This window comes from Anopheles darlingi, chromosome 2 (assembly GCF_943734745.1).
Source record: "Anopheles darlingi chromosome 2, idAnoDarlMG_H_01, whole genome shotgun sequence".
In the NCBI taxonomy this organism is placed as follows: domain Eukaryota; kingdom Metazoa; phylum Arthropoda; class Insecta; order Diptera; family Culicidae; genus Anopheles; species Anopheles darlingi.
In genome coordinates this window covers 25644403-25672221 of record NC_064874.1, presented here as the reverse complement: position 1 = coordinate 25672221, position 27819 = coordinate 25644403, and the positions used below count along the sequence as shown (strand labels likewise).

At 49.6% G+C, this 27819-nt stretch overlaps 1 protein-coding gene across 2 annotated transcripts in view; it reads left to right on the top strand.

Annotated features, from left to right (window-relative positions):
• The window catches only part of LOC125947885 (serine-rich adhesin for platelets), a 140872-nt gene that overhangs the window by 68993 nt on the left and 44060 nt on the right, over positions 1–27819 (top strand). For both annotated transcript variants that reach the window (XM_049673369.1, XM_049673368.1), the window contains exon 3: positions 27774–27819. This exon is cut by the window's right edge and continues 390 nt beyond it. In XM_049673369.1, the coding sequence (XP_049529326.1) occupies positions 27774–27819 (46 nt within the window). The remainder of the gene's footprint in view (positions 1–27773) is intronic.

Sequence of the window (27819 nt, the reverse complement as noted above, 5' to 3'; positions counted from 1 at the left end):
CTCACGACAAACAGCAGCAGTGGCTCCAGCAGTGGCTGACTGATGGCTCCCAGCCAGCACGAGGGACCTATTTTCCATTTCTCCAACTCCGACTAACGCTACACTCACCATCAGGAGGAGCATAAAAGCAGAAGCTTCCACCGATCCGCAAGCACGAGAGAGTACCTCATGAAAAATGCAGTTCCAATGCAACCCTCCATCGTGCTCGATAACGCTGGTAATGAATTTCGATTTCAATTTCGTCCGATTTCCACATCCGATCTGTCCTCTGTGTAGCAGAAATTTCTACGGAACGTTCCGCGAGTGGACACAAAATCGGAGATGAAACGTCGGATTGGCATATGGACGGCCTATGAATCGGTTGCGATAAGAATCGGAATTATACGGAATCTATGCATCCATCCACTGCCGAAGAATGCACACCAAATGAGCCAAATCAACATCATCCGGAGTGTTGGTGCCGGACGAGTTTGATGGTCGCGGAATGCCTACGGGTATCCGCAAATTGGAAAACAATAAGATCGCAGGGAAGCGACACGGATTTATGATGACGTTCACGGGGGTGCAACGTACCTTCCTTCTGATGTCCTCTGATGCACCGATTGCACCTGACCCCGGCTTATCAGTGTGCTTACGCCATTGATGCGCGTATTTTGCGTGATTCATTCACTCGAAATTTTGTGATCGATTTATGCTCCGACGATGTTGTACTTCCGCGAATTTCAAGCGATGTTTTTTGCTTTGATCGTGGCAGCGTTCCCCGTGGAGAATTGCTCTCCAAAACAGCTCCCCCTGCTGACATTTCGTAGAGCATTGTTGGAATGTGATTTTATCAGGAAAATTCGCATTCCCTGGAAGTGCTTTGGTAACGAGAAATGGCCACCAATTCCCGGAAGACGGACGGATTCCATCGCGGAAAGAAATTGCGACGCAACCGACACAAAACGATGATGTCACGTTGTTAATGTTTTCTCGGAAACCGGCTCTCGGTCTCCTTCCTTAGAGCACTTTATTAATGATCTGCTTCATGCTTTTGCTGACGGCCTGACGGAAAAAAAGCAAAGAGCCGCACCGCATCAATTCCGGCAACTTCCAGGGAATCGGAAAATCCGCTTCGCAAGAAAGTGATCAATTAAATTGTTGAAAAAAAATCCCCCCCCTCCCCCCTCACCCAAAGTCCCCGAAAAGCGGCCACAAAATCAATCTGTAGCATCTAATAGCTGGTGCCCCTGATTGGCTTCCACTGCACGCTGAAAAGGCTGCGATGATGATGATGATGATGTCAAAAGCTTGAATAGCTCCGGGTAGTTAATGCCTATTGAATGGCGCACAAACGGCGAAAAAGCAGCAGCACCCAACGGTTCTCGGTGAATCAACTGTTGTCAACCATTACGGTCCACGATCGTACCCCGTTCGAAGTAATGGACACCAACTCGGAGCGATTCATTAATGCTGACTTGCCGGTAGACGCATCCTGGAAGGTAATACACGCAGCCGATGATCTTCTCCACGGTTCACGCACACACACGCATACACGTACACACGTACAACAGATACATCTTAAGCGATGCTACCAGTGCGCTGTTCCCCCGCGGGAACGTCGTGTCCGACGGTCCGGAGCGGATTAAAGTTTGGTCACGTCCAACCGTTGGCGAACCATTTCATTTCTGCCTGAAACAATAACTGTCCTAATAGTTTCGCATCCAACCGGCCAGCCGGGCAGGCCGGCAAGGCGGAACGATGCTGAGAAGCGATGCAATTATCCGGTCCAGTCCTGCTGCTGGACCGGCCGCCTGTCGGTTGTCGTCGTCGTCGTCGTCGCCGTGCGGCCAACCTGACAGCCAGCCTAATGACTCATTTCGATCACGTATGGCCCTTGCGTCAGTGAATACGGCGGGGGGGGGGGGGGCATCGGCCGGAGACGCACCAACCGAACCATGAAAAGAGACCCCGCGTATCACCGAGGGCCGCAACCGGTCGGAGCCGCACACCAAGTTACACGCCGAGGTGCTACCTCCGAGCGTCGAAATGGGTATTATCATCTCATTTCAATTACTCCGGTGCGTGGCCTGGTTTGAAGACCCTGCGCGCGTCTGTGTGTGAGTGAGAGAGAGAGCAGCACAACGGAAGTCACGTTACAGACCCGGAGGAGGTCAGCTAGTCCGACCTCGTCCGGACTCGTCCCCGAAATGGCGCTCGTCAGTCGTGTTGGGACCAACAACTTTGGCTGTTAACTTCTTCGCATTGTAGCACTGCTCTTGACCATCGGCTTGGGTTCGTATTAAATTATGATCCAGTTTTTCCTTTTTCTGCCCTTCCTCCTTTCCTCTTATCCGCACACTGACACACGCACACACCACTGAACAGAGTGACAGTAGCAGGAAGTGCAAAGCTCGTGCCCGCTCGTCGGACGGTATTTTGCCTACTCCGAGCCCTCAAAGAGGTCCGGGAAGGAAAGGGAAGGGACGAAACGATGAATTTAACACCGAAGGTCCCGTTGGGGATGAATACGAGCATCAGCAGCACCGGCAGCAGCAGCAGTGGGACCATAAACGAGGGAAATTATATACGATACGTGCCGTTCGTTGGACGCTTCAGATAATGGCGAGGCGCCCAGAGCCCCGTCGGCCATTGCAAAGGATAATTGAGATAGAGACAGAGCACGTGGGCAAGGTAGCAGGATGACGGGGAAAAGCACCCTTGGACCCATTGTTCCAGGCAGGAAGATGCAGGCTGCCCGGAGGCTCGTTATTGTCATAAAACTTGCTGGCTAGCCAGCAGCAGTGACAGCAGCCCGGGGAAGCCTTAAGTCGAAGGTATTGGTCAGTTTGAAGAAAATAGAATTGCAACATAGCCGAGAGACATCACGACGCCCACGACGACGACGACGGCGACGACGACGTTGAAACAGAATAAATTTTCGATAAATTCATCCCGGGGACCTGTCGGTGGATCGGCGGCCAGGCAACGAACCGACCGCACCCCTATCGTTTGAAACCCTCCTCCCCTCCCCCCTCGCCCTGCCTTTCGACTTTGTTTCATGCTGTCATTGGTCACCCTTGGTAACTCCGGAACTCCGGTTGCTGCACATCCGCTCCGTCGTTTCGTTTCCGCTTTGAAACCCGGTTGCTCCGGGTAACGAGCGCCATTTGCTCGAGCAGCAGCATACACAACGATGACCAACGTCAATGGTGACCATGGACAACCCGGTTATGGACCGGCGGAGGTACCGGTGCACCAGGTCCTAGTGATGACCAGTGCGCCGATGAGGTAAACGGATAAGCGAGACGGGGGGTTTTCCCCCAGAAATGGGGCGAGTGAGCGTGTGCTGGAAGGATACGGAGGATAATGGCACCTCCTTTCAGGAGAAGATGCTGTCCCCGGTATCCTCTGCCGGTGCGGCATCTCGAAGGAAAAGTTTTCGCTTTCCCCGGTCCTGGTGGTGTCTTTCAAATCTTTTCGCCTCAGGAAAGGGGAAAAGTTCTTCCGGACTCTTGGCGTCTCTATCTCTCTCTTTCTCTCTCTCTCTGGTCTGGCCACCACCATGAATGGCGTATTATTCGAAAGTTACAAAACACACACACACACTAACATACATGTTACCCGGGGCTAGGTGACGTGGCTAGCGTGTATTAGCGTGTACGTGAGCGTGTCGTGGACGTGATGAGGTTCCAAGTAGTTTGGTGGTTTGGTCGAAGAAAACCCGAATGCCCGGTCTACCACGTTAGCATAGATCATAAAACGGGGGTAGGACAGGGCTACGAAACTTTTCAAGCGCACGTTGTGACGTAGATGAAGGCTCTACGAGATAACTAATTACATTACTCACTCGTTTTTCTTTTTTCTCCCGTTTTGTTCCAGGTGAGTGTACCAAGGCAGACGCCGCTCCAGCGCATCCGTGCAGTTGTGTAAGCGTCTAAGAAGCGTCTTAGAGTGGGCGTATTTCATGCTCGCGATTGTCTTAACGTTCCGTCAACAATTACAACCATCGTCCTGTGCTTCTATTTTTTCGGTGAGTGGAGAGGTAGAGTGTACCTTTCCGGTAAAACGGGCTTCCTTCTACCAGCCAACGAATCCGCTTCTTCTCGTGAATCCTAAAAATAGTTGGAAGCGGCCAGCACACAAGCAGCAAACCGGAAACCGGAAGGACCAGCAACAACAACAACCGCAAAGTTACTTTTCATCTTAACCCACCCCCGAAAAGTAGGGATGGTTTCCGCCCTCTTGGCGCACTGCTACCACCACCCCGCCCATCCTACTGTTATCCAGCCCTTTCTCCAGGTTTTTGGGGTGTTTGCCCTGCGCTACGTTCACTTTAATTTATTACCTCACCATGGTTTTGGTCTCTCCGGTTGTTTTTCCGGGAGCTGTCTTAACAGCCAGGACTAGCTGACCATCACCACCACCACCACCATTACCACCGCAACCATCTGGTGATCGTCTAGCAGTGGAGTGGTTATCGGGTCGAAAGGGTCCAAGGTTCCTTCGCCTGCCTTTGTACCGGTGGTGGCTTCAGCATAGTTTCTCACCATCTTCCCGTTACCAAAAACCCAGCTCATCATCATGCTCCTCCATCGGCGTGGTCGTCGGTCGACACCACCGATCGTGGTGTATGGCTTCTTCCCGGCCCGATGGTAGCTGAAGAGTAGCCAGAATCTAAGCCAGACATTTTACCCAGGGCAAGGGATGCCCCGGGATGACAGGAGCGGTAGTGTGCTCCATTGTCCTCTACCCCCAAAAAGCTCCAAAGCACCACCGACGGTTGCGATAGAGAGGCTTTCCTTCTCTTCCTTTCCGAGTCTGGTCCAGAAGAAATGGGAAGCCAGCGAATGTTTTTCGGTTTTTGAATTTTATATTACCCCTTTCTGGCAATTTTAAACCTGAACCTCCAACAGCAGCAGCAGCAACCGTACCGGGAGGCCTCATGTATCCGGGGGCACCCCGGGACGAAATGTGCAAATTAATTCTCGGGCCTACTCGGAGGTTTTCGGGGCGTTCCTTCCTCGGGGGGGTAGCGGATGAATTAATTTGTGCGCATGTTTAATATTAAAGAAGAGCGACCAGCGAACCAGCGGGACGGACCCGCCACCCGAAGGCCTGAAGCTGTTCAACATTCCCCATTCAATGGCCATAAAACGTTCACTTTGCGTTGCCGGCCCCCGGCCGGGGTCCAACATAGCTCATAAGTTCCGGAGAGCGGCCATCGGATGAAATGGCGTTCGGCGTTCTACGGTACCCGGTCACGGGATTGAGCGGATTCGGTGCACTTCCATGGGGCACCGCCACTCTTGGAAAGGAGATGCACTTAAGCCGGTAATAAATTAGCAACGAAATTAGGCAACAACTCGCTGGACAGCGAGCGAGCGCTGTAAGTGCTATCCGCGGGTGCCTCGTCAATTCGCTGCAGAAGCAGAATGAGAAAACCGGTGCCGGTGGATTAAAGCGCGATAAGAAATGAGCTTTGGTTGAGCTTTTCCGCTTTTCCTTTTTTGGTTTTGTTTTCTTCAATATTTTCTTAACGATCTCCGTGAGGTCTTTTATTTTTGCCTCCTCGATTCCGTACCTCCTACGGCTACGAGTACGAGTTTCATTTTGCGTTCGCTCGACCGTTACCGTGTTTGTTGCTGAACCTTGCCACCAACCAGAACCTCGAACCATGTTGGCTGCAAACCTTCTGGTCCATTTCGCGATGGACGAGATCGAAAAAAAGCGGACACTGTGCTCTATCGCCGCCGCATTCGGTACTGCAGAGAGAGTCCAGCGGCAATAATGGGTGGAGATAATGGAGGAGCTTTCTCTGCCATTTTGGATGGAAAGTTTTCTCGTTTTTCCTTGGTTTTTTTTTTTGGCGCAGACACACCTAAAATAGCCCATTTGTCAAACGTCCGGGCGCTGGTGTGGTATGTTCCATTGGTCAACCGCATAAAGGTTTTAAGTTTTGCACTCCCAGAACTCGTGGATCATCATTAAAACGGTGGCAGTAACCGTACTCATATCGTGTCATCGTGTTCAGCGGCACTAAAATGGCACCAAAACAACCGAACGAGCTTCGCCAATCTGCTGACAGATCGAAGGATGCTGTGTTATCGGGGAGGGAAAATTTTGATGAGGAAAACACATAAAAAAACTAATCTTTTTATTGCTCATCAAGCAAACTAGTCAGCAAAAGATTAGCTAGCTTCTTTTTCCTGTTCTTCTATCCCCATCCCCAAACTCCCTGTTAGTATGACGTCACTAGCGGTGATGAAGAAGAAGAAGCAAGAAGGCATCATAACGCCACCATTAAACACCTTTCGGACGCCCCAAACGGAGCCCCAAACGTCGGCCTCGCTTGCATGTGTATGTGCGGCCATTTTGCGATTTATGATGACGAGCGGACTGGACGACAAGCGACCGTCACCCACTGGAACAATGAACACAACACTGGCTCACACACACACACATACACCGACGTCGTCCTGGCTGGTTGGCTGACTAGCAGCGAATCAGGGAACGTTATTTTCATTCAAAAAGAAGAAAGGAGAGAGGCTGAGCGGAAGAGTGAGACGAGAGAGGGATGAAAAATTAAAAAAAAAAACATAAAACACGAAAGAGCAAACGCACCCTGGCGGGTCCGCGCTCGCACGCTATCCCCACGAGGGGCTGCCGCTCGTGGCCTTTGTTCATGCGTGCGAATCCCACGCACACCACCAGCATCCGAGAGGGTCCACCAGCCACCAGCAGGAAAACAAACGCTTTCCAGTGCCCAGTGCCATTGGATTTCTGGCTCCGTTTTTTTTTTTTGTTGTTTCTCTGGAGTTTTTTTTGCGTTTTGCTTTTTGCTGCCCCACAATGGATGATGAATGTGGTACGGTACATTCCGGTGCCGGCCTGCGCAAGCCACCGCTTCCGCCAGCCAGCCAGGCACCCGGCACCCGGCACTCGGCTGACCTACTGGGGCTAGAAGATGAGAATTTATGGGCTCCATTCGCGAATGTCTGAGAGAGGGAGAGAGTAAGAGAAGAAGAGAAAGCAAGAGAGAGAGAGAGCGAGAACGGACTAAAAGCAAGTGAACAAGCGAAAACCCATAGGCGCGATTTTATGTCCCCGGGTTTAGCGATGTTGCTGCGCCCTTTATCTCACTTACACTTGCTCTCGGTCGCGGACATTTTGTTTTGAAGGGGTTTTTTTTTTTCGTTTTACGGAAGGGAGTGAGGGACCACCATGCGTTTAAGGTATTTTTATGTTGATATTTATCCCTCTAACGGCCCGTCACCCGTGTGCCATGTTTCTGTTCTGCTGAGCCCCCCCCACCCCCGAGGGAGGACGTGGGATTTTATGCCCGAAAAATCATGCATTACCCACACATCGTGCCATGTAAGGAGCTTGTAATTTACGGTGACCTACTTTCATCCCGTCCTAACACACACACACCCACGTAGACTCATGTACGCCATAGCATTCTACTGTTCTTTTTTTTGTTTTTGTTTTGCGTAGAGCTATGGTTTCACCATTTGTCGGTTAAAACGGGACCGCTATACAGGCCTACAGGCCCGGGGGCCATAATGCTGCACTAAAAGCAAGCCAGCAACACAACAACGAATGAAACACAGAGTGGAATGCTCCGGTGGGTCCAAGTGGGAAAGTCAGCACTTTACCAAATTGCAAACGTTTCACCTCGTGCCATGATTATTTGACCACAGCACACAGGACGCCAGCATCCGCCGTGGCCATGCTGCCATGCTGCCATGCTGCAGTCGGTGCGGTCAATTGTGTGCTCACTTGCCCGAGCGGAGCGGTGAAAATGTGCAGCTCAACGTGGTGGCAGGTCGGTTCCTCGCGCTGATGAGCTACAATTAAAACCTTCCAATGTTGGACCCCTCGAAAAAGCGAGCGGCCAGGAAATGGTCAGACCAGTGGCCATTGCCAGCGGTGTTCATGAGCTCAGCAAATCAGTGAGAAGCATAGGAAGAGATAGAACGAGAGAGAAAGGAAAGCCGAGGTAGAGAATGGTCAAAAAAATTATGCAACAAATGAGGCCCCGGACTGCTGTGGCTTTTCTAAATGATGGGCAGCCCCGGAAAACCGCATGCAAATCGCGCGCCGTATCGCCACGAATGATTGCGCTTCGGCTGTCCGGCGGTTGCCCGGCGGCAGCGTTTGCGGAATAAAATGTGAAACCACCAAATGGCACAAAAATGGGGCCCCAGGACAAGAGGGATGTGCATCGCTTCGCTACTGCGCACCCAGCATCCAGAGTCACCACCATCATCATCATCATCATCAATTACAAGCTGACGGGCAAATTACGGCCGGCATATTTGCTGTTCGTTAATGAGACCGCCGTGCCGGGAGGAGCATAATTGACCTCATCATTACAACCACCCTGTGCTTTACATCAAACGTGACGTGTATCTACCGCTACTTGCATTGCAGTTTTTTTATTGAAAGCCTTACGTGTCGTGAACCGATTGGTTTTATGATCATGCAGGGAATACCAGTGTTACAATTTAATGTCGCTTGGATTCAATTGCGAAACCGGTGATCTGTTTATGACCATGTAACCAATGGTTTGCTTTAATGAAAAGCGGAAAGGATTTTCAATTTGTGAAGCAGCATTCTTGAAGGAATATTGCAATGCTCCAGATGAATCCAGGATAGTTCACGCTGCTAGCACGCTCTCTCTAATAAACAGAAAGGTAATGGTTCAAATCTCGCTCTCGACATTCTGACAAATATACGATGGGACAATCAATGTTGTTTGGAGTTTCTCGCGATATTTGGCTGACGTAAAACTCCTCCTTCCTTTAACGACGAGAGAGAACAAGGAAAAAGACTTAACTTTTTCGACATTTACCACTATCTCCTTTTAACACAAACGCACATAACTTTCCTTCGCTTTTATCACACTTTGAAAAGCCTTACGGTCCCAGCTCCAATCAACCTTCGTTCCCATCGCCTCGGTTATGCACGCGCATCATAAAACATACGAAAAAGTCAAAACATCACCATCCCATAACCTCGTTATCGGCGGTAAGTTGTGTGTAATGTGTTTGTCGGAACCTCACGTGCATTTACGGCGACGACGATATGGTCCCTTTCTGACGCACAATACATTCCAGAGTTCCCGGGAACTGTCATAAAAACTACTACTACTCGACCACTTTCTCCGGCTCACACCCCTCCCCGCTCAAAAAAGGAAACAGAATTTGGAGTGACCTCCTTTCACCGACGACAGATTGGCGGGTCACAGAGTTCCGTGGTGCTTTCGGTAAACACTTATTGTGCTTTCGATCGATCCAGAAGCTGTGAGTATGTCCACAGGCGAGATGTGGCGGTAAACGTGGTACAACACACACACACAAGCACACACACACACACAGCACACAGCACTCAATGCAGTTGTCGTGTCCCGGTTGATAACGGGCGACGACTCCGACGACTTTTTCCCGGTTCGGGGTAAAACTTTTCCCCCTTTTTATGATTATTTTACTCCATCAACCGGTGGCGCCCATCCCGCCTCCAGACAACTCACTCACCGTCACTCCAGCGACTACATTCCCTTACTCCACAACCCTCGCTCACTCTCCTTCTGCCTCGCTTCTGTTTGATTCTTTTTCCTCAACCTCAGCGGAACCGTTACATTGTTACCAGCATCTTGGCAGGGTACGCGCGGCTTGATTGGCTGCTCGCAACACCCGTTATCGAAACCGATACTCTCGCTCTCTCTCCCTCACTCCGTCGGTACCACCAACGTCGTCTCAGCGAAGCAAAAGTGGCGAAAAAGGAGGGAAAAAAATGAACTGAACAGGAAGCTACACAGCATGACAGTTTCCATCTGAAATTGATATGGCGTCGTTTGTTGTTATAACTCCCCCTCCAGCTCCTCGACGCCCTCTGAGGGGGAGAACTGCCTGGTTGGTTTGGTTCATTTCCAAATCTCGTAAATAACGAGAACGAGAACAACGATGCCAGTGAGCGAGCGAGAGAGAGAGAACAAGAGCGAGTCGTATCAGAAGCACAACTCACTCCCTCCTCTCAGAAGTCGTTACACTATTTGTCTGGCAACGATTATGACACACGTGCACAGTGGGAGCTCAACCAAATACGATGAAATGGACCGGGTTAGAGGGCGTTGGGGTAAAATAGGTCAAGACAGCAAGGCAGAGTTATGCCGCGGAAGCCACACTCCCGTAAGATGCCTCTCGTTGTACCCAGATTTTGACCAAACCACGGGCACAAAACACAATGTGACCAACCGCGCGATGTAACGGGATATCGTTCCAACCGATCTTGGTTACTTTTTTGGCATTTTTCCGTGTGTGCGCGTCCGACATTCGCTCAACTCTTTCGGGCGAAATTCTGCCACCAATCCAGGCTGGTATCACCGTTTACGACGTCAGGTTTGAGTGACGGTCACGAAATACGCCAAGCAGCCGATCTCCAGACGAGACGTTGTGACTTTGTCACTGGGACAGTTTTCACTCTGTCACTCTCTGAACACACACACGCGCGCGCGCGCGCACATCTAATCATGTTGAGATACTTTTTTCTCAAACGAAACTTTTCTCACTCTTTGAATTTACTGAATCATGCTTGAAGTACACAGTTGGCGGTGAATAAAGCAGCAAATATCAGATGTTCCACGTCTATGTTGGTGATGCGACCGGTGCTGCTGCTGCTGCTGCTGTGCAAATCATACCGAAAGCATGCTTCAAACGCGAATGGATCAAACGTGATGAGTGCTCGCAAACGATGCTTGGGGACCATACCTTCGGTATGGTTCAATCATACCGAAGGTATGGTTGCTGTTCCACCTGAGCACTGAAGCATTGAGTAGAACAACAGGACCGTGTGCACAAACACACACACACACGCACACAAGGACCATCAGCTATCAGCGCCGCAGCTTCAAACGATACCTCAATCCAACTGGCAAGGTGGAAAAAGGATATAAGAAACACACAAACACACACATACACAATAACGAGCAAAATGTGGAAACATGTTTCCCACTTGTTTTTTTTTTTGCTCCGACCGGCACCAGCAACATCATGATGTGTCTTCTGGGGGAACACTCCTTGCTCCTTCTTGCAACGCCCTTCGTGGGATGATGCGTCATGGCGTGGAATGGATGGCACACAAGGTGAAGCATCACCGAGCCGAGGAGCCGAGTTGATTGCTTGTTTGGATGGCGTACAAAGAGCGAACGAGATCGACGAAAGAATATTTCTTACGGCACCGAACGCACGCACACATACACGAATGATGAGCCTACAACGATGCCAAACAAACAATCCACCGCCTTCCCCCTTGTTGGTACGTACATCCACATCGGATATCGGATCCGTTGGGGGGGGGAGGATGCTGGCAAAAATAACATAATTTTCCATGCTAGTACGGTCTCCGTACTGGTGGTGGTGGTACGAGAATACGCACGAGAATTGCGCCTCCGCCAGCCGTATCCGTTTTCCGTTTTGCTCCATGGCAGAAGAAGAAAAATGTGCCTCCGCGCCACCCACCCCCTTTACACCATCATCCCTTCCAGGCAGGTTTTTCCGCACGCGCTTACAATGGGTTCGCATGTAACATGCTTTCCCATTGTTGGTTGCGGATTTGGATTCTCCTTTTTTTCTGCGAACTGGAGCAACATCAGAGCAACATCGAACCGGTACCGGTACCAGGGAACCGAGGATATGGCAACGGATATGGACCTATGTTTCGATTTACCGCACCGCAAACGGTCTGCCCATGCCCATCAACATAATCAGTATGAATCAGGTCACAATGCTCACCAGTTAGCTGAGCACGTTTCACGCATCAAGCCCCGTGCTCACGCCCTCTGGCACCGCCCACCGTTACTGGCACACGTTACGATGAAGACGATGCCGCTGACGCCAGGGCGTGAGCGAGACGAGCGCGAGACCGGCTGACCGTGAGGCAAACCGTGGCGTATGCCATTCGTTATGCTAATCCAGTCAATAGAACAATCAATCTGATGAATTACCCTCCTGGGGAGCGAGGAAGGTGGAAGGAGGGGATGACTCGGTGGTGGGAGGGGGGGTTGGGCTTGTTAATCATAAATGTATTACCGTTTGTTAGCCTTTCCGCTTGGCCGCTCAGCACACGCAAACACACACACGAGCAGATCTACGTCAGTTCAGGGGCGTCAGTAAAAATGGTAAATACACCGTGTATCGCCCATGAATACACGCGGCGTGCAACCACACACACACACACACGCACACACACGACATGACCGTTCATCCCTTTCCCCTCTTCTATCCGGGGGTGCTTTTTGGGCTTTATTAAATTTGCTTTTTCCCACAAAAAAAAAAAACCCACCACACAGCAGTATGGTCGTTCTTGGCCAGAAGGTGAAGCAATCCGATGCCACTGCCCGCCACGCCACGAATACGAAATGATGTAGCTCCGTTACGGAAATCCAACGATGGAGACGCATGGTGGTTGCACCCCTGGTTGGAAAATGGAGGCGCCAGGTAACCGATGCCGAAACTTGAAACAATAAATTCAATTACCGTTCGCGTGTTCGGTGTTCAGTCGTAAGGCATCGTAGGGGGTACCTTTTAAGGCAACCATTCCATTGCTTTGCTCGGTTTGTGAGATTAAGATACACCGTCATATCGAAACCACCTGAATGAACCCTCACCGATGATGCTGCGCGTATGATGATGATGATTGTGCACGATTTGTGAAACGCACCGAAAAACGGAAACACGATTGATCCAATCATGTGGCAACGTCTGATTTACCTCTCGGTGAACAGACGACTCTACCTGTTCTCTGTGTTCCGCACGACTCCGACACGCGTGACAAGGGTTTCCCCAACCCCCACCCCCCAGTTGATTCGTCGTGTTTTTTCCTCTTTGCATCTACTTTCCTCCCAAAATTAGCCATTTTCTGCCATATCATCATCATCATCGCTCACCCTTACTCTAAGGCTCGAGCCCCTTCTCCCCCACCACCCACACGCATAAGTTTCCGCGTTACCACGGGAGGATTCTGTCTTATCATGCTGTTCATCTTTTGAAATGCTTTTTTGGGGGTAGCCAAAAGCGCGTACAACGTCTTGTCTTGCGGAAATTCCAACCGACGTGACAGCGACGCGGTGGCATCGTCCGATGGCGCGCACGTTGTGTTCACGTGCCAAACACCCCAAAAGTTTCCGCTTTGCCAGCGAATGAAGCGTAAAGCTTCCCCGGATGGAACGGTTTAAGGCCGGCACGTGCGTTCGCCTGATTTACACCTTCGCTCGACTCCGTGGCGTGCCGGAAAAGCGTGCCAAGGCGTGCTGGTGGTGAGCGAGCGCCAAATTCATGTGCATGGCGCGTAACCACCTCACAGGCGCGCACACACACACACAGCTGGTTTGGTGCGAGCCCGGTGTGAGTGTGAAATATTTATCACACTTTACCACCTGGAAGCACTCGCGTTTGCAAAGCGCAACCGTCGTACCAGGGATAAGGTCGGGTGCCCACCGTGGTGCTGGTGCCGGTTTTGGCATTCCAACGAGGCAACCGCAGGTAATCCCCCCCATCTCGTCTGCTGACACACACAGCGACACCAAATCCCAAGGAGCTATTTTGGACGCGTAACCACCTTCCCTGCTTATCCTCGGTTCCTGGAAAAGCGGAATTTCTAATCCGGCGGTGTAACGTCAACCACCGGCACCATCTTATCACCCGGGCACAAAAACCTGACACAATACATCCACCGGCGCCGTCGCCGGCGAGGCCCTGACGAGAATGTTTAAAATGTAGTCCCTTGTGACGCTCGTACCGGGCGTCTCGTCACCATTTACCTGCAACAGCAGCAGCAGCAACAACAACATCAGCAGCAGCAACGAGGAACAGATTTCCTCCTGGTACTGGAAGTCAGTTTTAATGGGAAACTTCCATCTTATTTACGTAAGCGCGAAGGCACGAAAATGGAATTGATTGCCTGTCGATGGTCGAGATCGAGCCACCAGGACCACCACGAGCACGGTGCGCGTCAATCAAAGCCGCACGAACCGCACACCAACTCCAAACCATCACTCTTAATGACGGAAGCCATCTTAAACGGGGTTTGTTGGAACCATACCGACCGACCAGACCGACCTTGCTTAATGCTTCCTTAAATATGCGTCCTGGTGACCTCTCCTGCACGGGGGGGAGAGGGTGCTGAAGGGTGCTTCAGTTATTTACATTTTTTACCAGTTCATCACTGGACCAACACTGACACCGACACACAAACACACACACACCGCGAGACCGAGGGGCCCAACAGGTGCCATAATCGGATTTTAAGCGCCATTTCGAACCTCACCCCGCGGGAAAATGGCGCCGGGCGCGAGCGAGCGTCTGGCGGTAAGAGGCTCTGACTCTGAAGGATGCGGAAAAGACATTTTTCTTTCCGTACTTACACCCCACCCACCACAGGTCCCCCTCCTCCCCCGCCGCTGGCCACTCTTAACGCAGCCGGAGCCGCTGGCCGCGAGCGCAAACCTCGACGACTCGACGATGGAGATTAATTTCGATCGTCATGGCGGTTCTTTATTAAAAATTTCATTAGAATTCTCCACCTCCACTCCACCTTGGGCACCACACACCTCGCCGCCGGTGGTGCTGCTGAAGAACGAAAGTGCGGAGAGAAGTGTGGCGTCCCTTCGGGTCGACGCGTCGCACACACACACTCGCACACACCCTTTGGCTGGTGTCTGGTAGGTGAAAGTGAAATAAAAAATGAAATCGTTTCCTTAATGTGGTTTTCATTTACCAGCACCGCTCGTGACCAGGTTCACCAACGCCATCGTGGTGTGCTGACCTGCCCAGGCAACAGGCAACCAACCTCTCCATCCCTCCCAAGGCCCAAGCTTCCGTCTCCCCTATACGAGTGGCCGCGACCGAGATTGATGAGTTGAGATTTAATTTTGTGGTTGAATTGATTTGATTTTGGAATTTTGCCTTTACTCGCTCTCTCTCCCTCTCTTCGTGTTGTTGCTCTCTTTCGCCTTCTACCTCTCCTTCTTCTTCCTTGTATCTGTTACCGTCTGGTAAGCTAACCACGGACAAGTGGACCCTAGAGGTTATCGCTGGAAGCGAAGGCTTTGCTGGACGCAGGCGCATTGACGCTCGACGGCTTGATGCAAGAAGTCCAGCTGCTCCAGCAATAACACTCCACCGTACCGCTGGCGTTGAGGTTTCAAAACATAAATCAGTGCCGCCGCAAGAACGGACGGAGCTGCACTGGACGCACCGGCCACCGCCGGTGGACCGCCGGCGGTGCGGACCGAAAGGACTGAATGTAATTCAATTAACGAAGGTTAAGCGAGCGAAATTATCACCTTCGAGGTTTCACTGTTGCTGCTGTTGGTGCTGCTCCTGCTGCTCCTGCAGCCAACGACGCCAAGGGGTGCGAAATTATGGTACGTGTTTCGAAAACATGACCGACCGTAAAAGTGATTACCGGGACCATTCACGGGATTACGCTCGAGGTGAAGAATGTGCCGTACTCACCGGCACCGTACACCGTACACCGTGGACCATTTCTGTAAGGCTGAAGCGACGAACTGGTCCCCGGCTGGTGGTGGTAGCAGGCGGTAGGAAGAAAGTTTTCGTCGGTGACTTATTATCTTCGTGCAGCGAAAGGCATTAAACTCTCTATTGAGTGTTATTATTAGGGCGAGTAATTGCATTTAAGGGTTTTGGGTTATTTTTCGAACTTAATCAGGAGAGGTGTGCTCTTTGTTCGCTCTCTTCCTCCTTTCTACTGTCAGCTGTGTTGTGATTATGACTTGCCATCCGGTTGGGACCGCACGAAGAAGTGCTGTTGATTGAAGGAATTGTAATTCAATGCAATCAAGTCGATTGTCAAAAATTACTAGTTCATAGTAGAAAATTGATTGGCCGCAACATCATATGTGCTAGGCAATATGTTAGAGCAATGATCTATGATTGGATACATCCGCTAAAGCGACAAACGAAAAATCACAACTATTGGCAAAAGCAACACGCGATAAAAACGCTACCACAATTGCCGCAATTTAAAGTTGATCAAATTGAAAACCAGATCAAGTATTTCAAATCCAAAAAATAGTTGTCTTATAGACAGCATCGGAATCAATTGTCGATTGCTTGGTGGATTTGAAGAAGCCATAGTCAATGGACATTAGCAAAACTGTAGACAAACTTCAAGGGTATATTGCTTTCAAATAGTGTCAATTAATGATTTTCTTTCCAATGTGATATTCAATCTGACGGTGTTATCAGAAATATGCTTAAATCCTACAGGTGACGAGAAGAAATATTCCCTTTGAGACACTACTCTCGAATTACTTATAGTATATCTTTTAATGCGTTGTAAAGCGAAAAGCAAAGTTAACCGTCACCTAACTGACTATAACTCGACTCAAACGCACCAGAGCATACTTCGATTGGGAAATGCTGTCAGCGGCAGTGCAGACAATAGTGATGCTGGTGCTGGTGGGCAACGGCCATTCCACTCGTTTCGAATGCCTGTATCAAGCCCTCTACCACCCAACAACCTTCTCTCAAGTAGAATCGTTATGCGTAAAAAAAAAACGAACATTCCGACATCCGAGCAATGAAATGGCGCTCCGGATCGCAATGTGCAGCGTCCTGGAATATTGCTAACGAATCACGTTCATTATCCGTAGCCCACCGTGCTTGCGGATCACACTCCGGAATGTCCAAAACCAACTTGCTGCACTTGCGTCGTCGTCGTCGTCGTCGTCGTCCCTCCCGCTGGCCATTTCCTGCCCGCCCAACAGCCTGCCCTGTCTATCACTCGGTCAAAATATGATAACTCGACCATAAAAAGCGATTCAGCATCACGCTCGAGGGGGGGCCGGAGTGGGATATGCAGCACGTCATCCCTGCGCACAATTGGTTTCATTTCTGCTCCGGCACGACCACTGGGCACCGGACTCCCGCTCTCTCTCTCTCTCTCCTACCGCTCCGTGCACCACAATACCCTTGTCTCTTGTGCACTGCGACAGACCGGGACAAGCCAGAACTGGTCCTGTCTGTCTGTCGAGGTTTTACGGACACTGGCAGAGCTGGCAGGGCGTGACACTGGCAGACCGATGCGACCGACCAATGGCGATGGAAATTTTCGTCATCGGATCCCGAAACTATCACCGCCGGCAGCCGGCGAACTGTGGAATGTTTATTGGCAGAATTAAGCACAAAAGCAGCGCCCAGAGCGGCCCAGAATGCAAACCGGGCCGCAACAGAGAGACAGAGAGAGAGAGAGACAGAGAGACACTGAAAGAGAGAGAGGGGTAGTGCAGCTGGTAGAAAAGGGATTTTACATGGTCTTGGGCCGCATGTTGGTGGGACTGCACTGCTGCTGACTCCCATGCTCAATGTCCCCCATCGAAAAATCAAACCAAAACCCCCCCGGGTGAAGCAGTTCCTGGTACCGGTGTTATTGCTCGCGTTGGCCGTTACCAGATGGCTGGCTTGTAGCAATCGCGTCGCCCACACTTGGTTTTGGGCAGCATAACCATCACGCACTATCTCGCACATACTACTAGTAACTCGTAAATGTAGAAACCATCACCACCACCACCACGAACAACAACAACACTCGCATCGGCAGGCGATCCGATGACGTTGACCTTTCGAGGCCGGCACTAGATGGGCGGACGGCGAAAACAATGTTGCCAACCGTCCCCCCACCCCCACGGTCATGTTGAATGACGGAATCGCAAAAGTTACAAGATAACGAACAAGGTTTTAAACAATTCTCCCAATTCATTATCATTATCAGCAACGTGTGCGTGTGTGTGTGTGTGTGCGTAGTTGTGGTGCAAGAGCTGGAGATCGAACAACCGTCCCACGCAACCCACAACGAAACCATGTTGATTGAGTCGCTGATTGATGGATTGCTCACCGAGCGCCAGTTGGAAGAAGACGCAAGCCGCAAGCGGTGTACAGCAACAGTCTAACCCCTCGTAGGGAGAAAGAGTGAGAGGGGGGGGGGGGGTACGAAGAGTGGGAGTGGGTTAAGACAACTCCTACGCCACAACCGCCTTAACGCAACACATGCTTCACTGGCCGTACTCTAATGGATGCTGGATTTAGCCAACCACCTCTCGCTCTCACACACACACACACACACACACACACACACACACACACGCACAGGCACATTAATAGGATGCCACAGTGTTGCACAGGACAGGGCGCCGGAGAGTTGGACATTTGAGAAAGCTGCAACGTCTCTTTTCCCTCCTTTCAATCCCACGTCACAAACCTGACAGCTCCAGAGACCGGCACCGGGGGCTCAGGACGACTAAGCAGTGCTAGGGGTAGCAGCATATCAACCCCCCCGGTCGTTTGCTGTTGTTCCCTCCCCTCGATGCCTAGCTGTTGTGTGTTGGGATGAAATCTGAGGAAGCATTCCAAGCAGCGAACGAACAGCACGACGCCCGATGAAGGGGTTGTGCAAAAGGGGGAAGGGGGATGGGGGGGTGGCAAAATGAAACCCCTAAAAAACTCACACCCCCAAGGTGCTAGCAGCTAGTCATCCAGTTTCATCCAGCACAGCAGCACTGCATCGGTTTCTGAGTCATTTTTGCCTTCGGTTTGATGACTTCAAGCTGTGTTGTCGATGGCCTGGACCTCCCTGCTCCACGATCTTCTAGCGATCTCGAAGCGATCTTTGAAGATCCGCCAAACTGCTTTCCATCATCTGACTCACCACCGGCTGCTGAGATCGCGTGCCGCAAGTAATGTAATATTTTAATGCACTTTCTAACGGGCAGACAGTCGACCGGGATAGAGGCAGGGGCAGGGGATGATGCAAAAATTTTGGGGTGAGCTCACCCCAGCAGTCAATCGGTCGGTCGGTCGGTTGGTCGGTTAGTGCCAGCTGAAGAGAGTCAGCCGGTTAGGTCAGTTCATCGTTCGTCATTTCGCGGCGCGTAACTACCACTCTGTAACACGATCAAGAAGCGGTCGATGGTGGAACACCACTCCAGCACCGGACCGTCAGAGTTCCCGGGGATGAGGTGTAGAAAATGAAGCACACGTGTCCCGGGGAACGGGACACGTCTTCCATCGTCTTCCATCGACTCGAACTCGGTCTGGGCGTCAAAGAAGATGTCTCTCCCTCTAATGGATGCCCCTCCATCCACCACTGTTTTGACTGCGTACCGCGGACTTGACATTCATTTTGTGTTTTTGTGCTGGTCTGGTCTTGGGGTTTTCCTTTTCTTTTTTTTTTTTTGCGGCCGAAAACCGCGACGCACCGTCGTTGGCGTCATCCGTCGTCGTCCTACACCTTGACGGTGACGCGCGCGATGAGTGCGCCCCGGCGTTGCCTCGGTGTTACTCCGGCGTTGTTATGCTCACGCCCTCACGGAGCTGACACACACACACACGCGCATACACACACGCGCGCGCGCGCACACATTGCGCAATCGCTTTTCCCTTTCGCTGCTTAAACGAACGACTCCGCAACTCCTGATTGACTGATGATCGATTTCTTTTTATAGAATCCTCTCATTGTATGTGGTTGCCCATGGTTTTAGTAATAAAATGAAGCATAATGCGTGACCAGAGCACTGGTTACCATTGTCCCGGTCAGCGAGTACCAATTCGTCTGCAATTGAAATTGGATTATTACCATTTCAACCAACACGCCAATGGACGCCGAACGCTCGTCCCGTTGATGGCGACGACACTCGGTCGCATAAATCAACCAATCATCATCATCATCATCGACGGCACGCAGATGACAGCAGTGCGCCGCCTGGTACATAATTTGCGAGCCCTCGTTTTCAATCCGAGCTACATTAAGGGATGTGCTGCCTCCATCACCACGCTTCTGTCGAATGTCGATCAATTTACCGCGCACCAACACTCGCTTCCTGCTGTCGCTTCTTGCGTTGGTTTCAATCGAACATCCATGAGAGGTGATTCATTCTGGTAACTCGGCCCCACTCCAGCAGCTCCATGGGCTCTTGCTGTTGCTGAATTGAATTTATCGGCACAACCGGCACGAAGGTTCAATCTGGCCCCGCCAGACCCGCTATCGAAAATGAGGGGCGCAAACACGGAAACAGCATCAAAAAGTGGCGTCCTAGCATCAGCAGCATCAGCTCGAAGGCCGAGATGGCCGAGGTGTATTGCTGCGATGACGAGCGAACCAATTTAATTCGAAAAAAAGCAGGACGGAACCAAGGCATCGAGCGAGGGGGTAGGGCGTGCATGCTGCGGGGTGGCATGCTGCTCATATAAATTGAATAAAAAAGAGAAAAAAAAGAAAACCCCTCGGTCAGCAAACACGACGAGCCTTACCTCGACGTAGCCAGCTCAAAAGAGAGAGAGAGAAAGCGAGAGCTCGAAAAGGAATAAATAAATAAAACAATTTCATCATCATCATCATCGTCAGCATCGTCGTCGTCAGCGCCAATCCGGATGCGCGGATGCGGGAGAAGAGCTCTTCTTTTATTTACCCTAATTAAATTTTAATAATCACATCATTGCTCCATCGAACACCGACACTGGAAGGTGCGCCCAAATAACAGGAAAAAGAGGGAAAATGGCAACAAAAATGGCGGGGACCTGGTGCTCCTCGCTTCGTGAAAATGAAAAGCCCGGAATAATAAAAAAAAACAGAAAACGCAAAAACCCCCGGGGGGGAATCGTCACGCGTGGTCGATCGAACGGTGTCCCTGTTAGGTCCAGGTTTTGCGGAAGAGGGAGAGGGGGAAAAAGGGCAGTGGGTTTGCTGCTGATCATAAAACATTGATGGATATTTTCGAGCATTAAAAATGCAACCTACAGCTCTCGCACGTCGTCCGTCGAGCACGCGTCGATCATGAATGAAAGAGTGACACAGAGAACCTCGTTTTCGCTCGCTCAGACGAATCATCATCATCACCATCATCACCATCAGTATCATCACCGAATGGTGGTCAGTGAACGACAATTGCAATCGACAAGCCGCCGACCGACCATGCGTCCGACGAACGGACCACTAGGGCGTTTGGATATATCGAGTTGATTGCTTCCGGGATGCTTCACGTGGGGGAGGAGGGGAAGTGCGGCCGATAGCCGGACAGATGGTTGTCCGCCTCCCGGCTCCGGGCGTCCATTCGTGTGAGCAAAAGTTGAAATATTTATTTACCGGCAGCATGTTGCAGCCAGACTCCGGCTGTGAAATGGTGGTTTATTTATTTATTTTCCTCCCGGCTGCTAGCTGGACTTCCCACCCTGTTTTCCTATCGAAGGGGAGTTATAGGGGGAGGTGGAATCGATCTAGGCCTGAAGGCACACTACAGGCCACGCCATTTCGCCGCGAGGAAGGTATTTAAGTATATGTCTTGGCGAGATGTGTTTAAATGTTGCAATCCATAATAAGTTACGATTATTCTACCAAATTCGCTTAAAAGTAATCACAGCTCAAGTAGATGTAAATAAACGATCAAATAATTAATGGAAAAGTATTTGTAAAATAAGTCGAACTATAGTTTGATTACTTATATGGTCTTGTAACCACCATAATAAAATAAAACAATCCCATATGGTCTAGTGGCTAGGAGATCTGGCTTTCACTAGCACTAAATAATTTATCGTGTGAAAAAGGAGAGGCCCGTTGGTCCTCCACTCGCGTCATTTTTCATGATAAGTACTTGGCGTACTTGAAAGGTGATGGAAACGGTATTAAATTTAACACAACAGGCACATCCAGGCCGAAAATAGCTCAAAACAACATTTGGTTCAAAGAATTCTTAACAGCGTTAAAGTCTGTTACCTGGAATGTGTTATTTTTCTATAATCTAAACTACTATAACTATAAAGTAAACACCTCTTATTAGAAAAATTAATTTAAGTAACCGGCCCGTTTGAATAATGCCCTCTACGGAACGAAATGTTCCCTAAAATCCCCCTATTTTCTGTTTTTAAATGTTCTTGCAACAAATTGCTTGATATTATCAAGCAACCAACCGCAACCAATAAAATCGAGCTAGACGATAATGTTGTTTGGCCAACTCGATGTTTGAACTTAATCGCTGCTGTGTTACAGTAAGAAGTACTAGTTAAATTCTCGTCCGTCACATTTGCATTTAAATTGCTTGCGTGCGAAAAAGCTATTGCGACAGGTGCCATTTTGTATGCTAAATAGTTAACCGCCATTAATGTACTCTTCACATTTTGTGGTAGATTTTTAATAAGATAATAATTTCATTATTGTAAATCCTTCAAATTTGAGGACTTATTTATGAACAATTTGTAGCCATTATTCTTCTGTGCAATGTCGAAAAAGCCTCTAAAATTATTATTATAATAAGTAATACATAATAAATTACACATTACATTATTATAATCTTTAAATAGAATCAAATCCATTCAATCCCCAAAATGGAACCAATACGTTTAACATGTTCTCAATCTGAATCTCATGCATTTCATTACCTTCTGCGCTTATCAAATTACCAGGTGTATGCATATGAAACCGCCTTTTTTTATCAAGAAAAAATGTTTATTCTGCGAAAATGGAGCAACTCTTATTCTTCAAAGAAATGGCAATAGTTAGCTATACATTTTTCCTATCTTTTAGGCAATTTACAAATACCTCGCCAAAAAAAAGTCGATCTTTTGTTTCGAACCAATTACAGGTCGATTTTTTCGAACTTTTGTAAGAATGGAAGCGTTGCTCGGCCAGTATCTGTCCCAACGATGCAAATGAGTGTTGATTCGATAGAGCCAAGTGTGGTGAGTTAGCCGCAAGCGATAAATGATCCCAATTCAGGTCTTGTACAGTCTTCTTGGCCGGTCTTCCGCGGTGTGGCGGAGCATTTTCATCGAGCAAAATCGGTCTGTTTTATCAATTTCGATATTCCGGTCGATTTATGCGGATTTCACGACCCAAATCGATTAAGTGTTGTTTGTATAGCTCACTAATAACCGTTTCGCCGAATACGGAATGCAATTCGGTGTCTTCTAACGTTTTTGGTGGTTTTTCGCGATTTTCGTTTGTTACATTAAAATCGCCATTTTAAAATTTTTAAAACCACTCTTTGCATTGTGTTTCATAAAGAGCATGCTAACCATAAGCTTCGATAAGCATTTAATGCGATTCTATCGCCTAGTTTTGTAAATAGAGGCAGAAAATGATCGATGTCGGTATTTTGCAGTTTTTAAGGACGGAACTTGCCATTTTGTACACAATGAAAATATTGGTTGTAGTGTGAAATTAGAACTATTGCGCACCGATTTTGATTAACAGATGCCGAACGAACAAAATGAAACATTGAGAACGGTTCTACGGTAACATTTGGCTGAGATATAGCTATAAGAACACGGAGGGCGGTTTCATATGCATACACCTGGTATATCCTGACGGACAGCAACGAACGGAACAATTAGTATTATTAGCCCTTGGACAAATAACCGGACAAATGATAGAAGCCCCTAGCCCGCCATAGGCCGACCAATAATCCAGTGCATCTTAATGTTCAAAACAAAAGCATCCACTGCCACCGCCACCGCCATCACGTAAACACTGTGCCGGCTGCTCACGGTCCCACGGCACCAGGATCGATCTCTTACAATGTACTCTTACAGCCACTATACCGCCCTCTCCCCTCTCCCGCGCCAAGTAACGACAAAACACTATCATCATAATCCAGCTTACAGCACCGCCCACTACCTCCAATGCCTTCAGTAAAGGGGGAGTGAAGGGTGAATAGTTTATTATACGATAACCGTTCCCATAATCAAATGGACGATTCTGCGTCAACCCCCTTTCCCTCCCCCCTTCGCTCACTCACGGTTCGTTTCAACTAACCGAAAACATCCTAGAGAACCATTCCCCGGTACCAGTGTCAGTTCGGTTCACTAGAAACCTTCTGCGTTGGTGGCTGTGTGTGTTTGTGTGTTGGTGCATGTGCCGTACGATTACGAGCATCCTTAGCGGTCCTCCTTAGCGTTTTTTTTTTCTTCCCCGGTAGGGCCGAAGGGTAGGGCAAAAGGGCGGGTGGGTTTATCGCTCATCAACACATTTACGATGGTCCAGATGCTGGCGCGGATGTCTCCTCCGCCCCGGCCATTTCCACGCTTCGCATCCGATGATGATCCGATGGATTTTATTGATCACCACCATACGGACCAGGGGCGAGATTTGGTCCTTCCTGCACCGCACTGAGCGGTGTGCGCTTCGTTACGCCAGACCCACGGCCAATAAAACCCTCCAGCCCGAAACGAACTTCTCGCTCTCTCGCTCCCTCTCTCTCTCTCTTGGTACTCGCTTCCCGTTCGCTTCCATTCCCAAAAACGCGGGCCTACGTTGTCAAATCCGCGGCAACCGAAGAGCTGCTCAGCCATTTTACGATCCACTATTCGACCAACCGACCGACAGACCGACCGACCGGCCTACCAGCAGCCGTTGCCGTTGTCGGTCCGTTTGGGTTGGATTTGATGATTGCATTTCCGGCGTAGCTCCACCCCCCACCCACCAGCCCCTCCCACGAACGGGGCCAAGGCATAAAGACAATAAAAAGTAAACGATCGTTTGCCCCCAAAAAGAAACGACGCTGGCTAACTGGGAAACCAAGACGACGCGAGAGCGACGGAGGGACCCCAACACCCACATTTGCACATTTGCATATCCCCGGGGGCTTCGGAGCAACTTTTGCTAACTTTCTTTCGGCTTTTCCGGGTCCCCGATCGTCCCCGGTAGAACGTTGGCCGGATTTACCATTGACGGCGCCCACGACACATATGGTTTTGGACGGAATCCAATTTTCGTTGGCCACGGAACACGGAACGGAACCGAAGGCGGGGAAAAGGGAGGAATCGAAGCGCAGCCCATCGTAGCCTCCCATCTTCGCTACCCTGCCTTCCTATTCCGTGGGACGGGGCCATAAAAAGAAGGCGGCCACCGTCGTTGGCGGGGAAAATATTAAAATTTGATTACGAAGCATGATTCGAAACATTTTCCTCCAGTAATGGTATGGAAAATTGTCGGCCATCGCTCGCCATTCGGGAGAGAACGAAGGGTAAGGGTAGTGGAGAAGGAGTGGTGCATGCGCTGGGGAAGGAGGGGAGGGGAGAAGGCAACACAAATGTCCGACGCCGCCATCGCCGCCTCCAATGGTGACCCGGTTTTATGGATTTCCTCATGCAGTGGCGATGCATATTCAGCTTCTTAGCCCTCTCTTCAAGGAAAGGGGGGTTGAGGGAGGTGCACGTCTGTCTACGACATCAGCCATCCACCCTACCAGTCCCCTGGGTGGGCGGCGCGATATCGAAACCTTCATCTCGACAAACATTCATTATTTGTGCGGCGGCGCACACAAGCATATGGTGCGGCTATGAACGTTCACCGTAACTGCTGCGTAATGCTGCCCAGGGCCCAGGGTGTTCGCCCGTGCCCTAGAGTAAGTGATTTATTGTTTTGATTGCTCCTAAAGTCGGGCCAAACGGCAGACGGTGGCACCAACCCGCGAACCGCGTTGAAATATGTGTAATGTTTTTCTAACAACTTCCTTAGAGGCGCAATGGCAAATCGTCTTTTTCCTGTGCGATCGATCGATTGCAGCAGCAACAGCAGCAGCAGCAGTAAATTGCTGCCCACTCGCTATCGCTGCTGCTGCTGTCGAGTCAGATTTAGCAAAATTGAAATTATACAAGTAATAAATTGGCGTGCATTTTGCACCACCGGATGCCAATGGGACTTATTTAACAAACAAAACTCTCTCTCTCTGTAATGGAAACACATCGTACATACATTGCTACAGGCAGGACTGGACAATGCATCGAACATGTACAAAACATGTAACATCCTCCCGAGAGCATGGAGGAGAACGCAACCCAATTGGAATACAAATTCCACAGATAACCGGACACCACCGCGGGCTGGTAAAAGTTTCGATGCAATACAACCACTACAGCTGGTAAAGTAGTAATGAGTAGTGGAGGGGTATCACTCGCAGGAGGGACTTCGTCATGTCCGTGATTAATTCCTAGTATTGCCTCGTGTTTATCTATAATTTGCCAAGCGTGGTGGTGGTGGTGATCGCAAGGGGCTTGGAACATAAAATTCCGGCAAATTGTGATTGCCTTTTAGCAAGTTACAATGTACTTGCTGTTGGGATGCATGATGGTTTGCATTTCGACATGGAATCCAACAAGGAATTCTACGAGTGACTGTGTTAGATAGAGTTTCTGAGGTTTTATAGCAACTCAACTACCCATTAGAAGACCAGAAGCAGTTTAAAGCGAACTCGGCGGTGAAATTCAAGTGTCTTAAGATCATGCCTTCATTCATTTTTGGCCAAAAAAGGAAACTCAGAGCAGACGCATCCTGAGATTTCAAAACTCAATATTTCGTCGTTGAATGGAATAAGTTTCTCGTATGCCATTTTTTTCCAGTATTAGGATATTTTTCATTTTTCGATGAAATGCTAGATTTTAGTCAGAATACATCGAAAAATCCGAGTTGATTATGAATATTTTTTTCAATGCACAAGCATCTATGAACAACATCTATGACAAAAATGTTTAAACGGGTGAAAAAGGATCGTTGCTCGGAAAAAGGATTTAAATGCTCACTTCCATAATGGTCAAAGGATATCTATCCAGAAGAGAAAAAATATTGTTGTAAATGAAATATTTAGAACCAACCTTAAAAGATCCCTCTCGTTGCCAGATGAAGATGGATAAGGGACGAGGGCTAACAGCGGACTCCTATTAAAGCATCCCTTTTTGTACAGCTTTTAATCCTCGTTGAAACGCGCCACCCCTCTCTCTCTCATCGGTCCATTTAAACATCCGCTAAAAACCGAAAGAGAAGAAAAGTTTGTCAGAAAAAAAATCGATTTCCACCATAAAACCCCGTGGCGGCGGTGGCGGCGTCCGACGAAACCGGCAGGGACAGGGAAAAAATATGCCAACCCGCGAACCAGGACAGTCTGGAAAATCCCGGAAAGGATTTACTCGCTACATCCTGGACCGCCGTATAACAGCAAAAAAAAATCCAGCAAGAACAAAAAGGCGGATCAAAACCGAAATTTAAGTAAGAAAGTCCGTTTCACGCAGCAGCGATGTCCCTCCACCCCCTTCCCTGAAATCCTCTCCAGCTAGATTCCGCGAGTTCCGCACGCCACGCGGCCAATGTTGTTTTGGTTCGTAAATTTGTATTTCTGCGAACCTTTTGTTTCATTTTATTTCCCTCCCAAAAAAAAACGGGCGCGCGTTTAACAATTGCACACCCACCATCCGCGCCCGCTCGCTATCGCAGATCTCCTCAATCAACGACACGCAAAGGCGGAACCACGAAACGAACCACGACGACGACAACGACGACAACGACGAAGGCGACGGTGGCACGGAACCATAAAACATCGTCAAACGAACGGCCAGTTATTCAAATTGGCAGCGAATGGGCACACCATTGCCGCGTCGCCGCGTCGCGTTTTACGACCCGGGAGAGCGCTTTCCCTCTGGTGGAAGGAGGCGGCTGCTATTTAACAATCCGGAACACGCGAATGCGCCATAAAATGGCTGCTTTAGCTCGTTGCGTTGCGATTGCAACGAGCGAGGTTCAACAGGGGTCCCGGGGTCCAGGGGATCTTCCAATTACCTCACCCTTAACCTCGGGGACATACTTCGTGGAGTACGAGTGCAGAAATGTCTCCGTGCAGCCTTGTTAAAGACGTTAACCTCCGGGAGAAAATTCAAAATTACAGCATCGAGTGCTTCGAGGAATGCTTTCAACTAATTCCCCCCGAACCGATTTCCCGCTTTCGTTCGCAGGTACAGAACAGCATCCGGTTGCCGCTGGCCGGGCTGGCACCGCCCC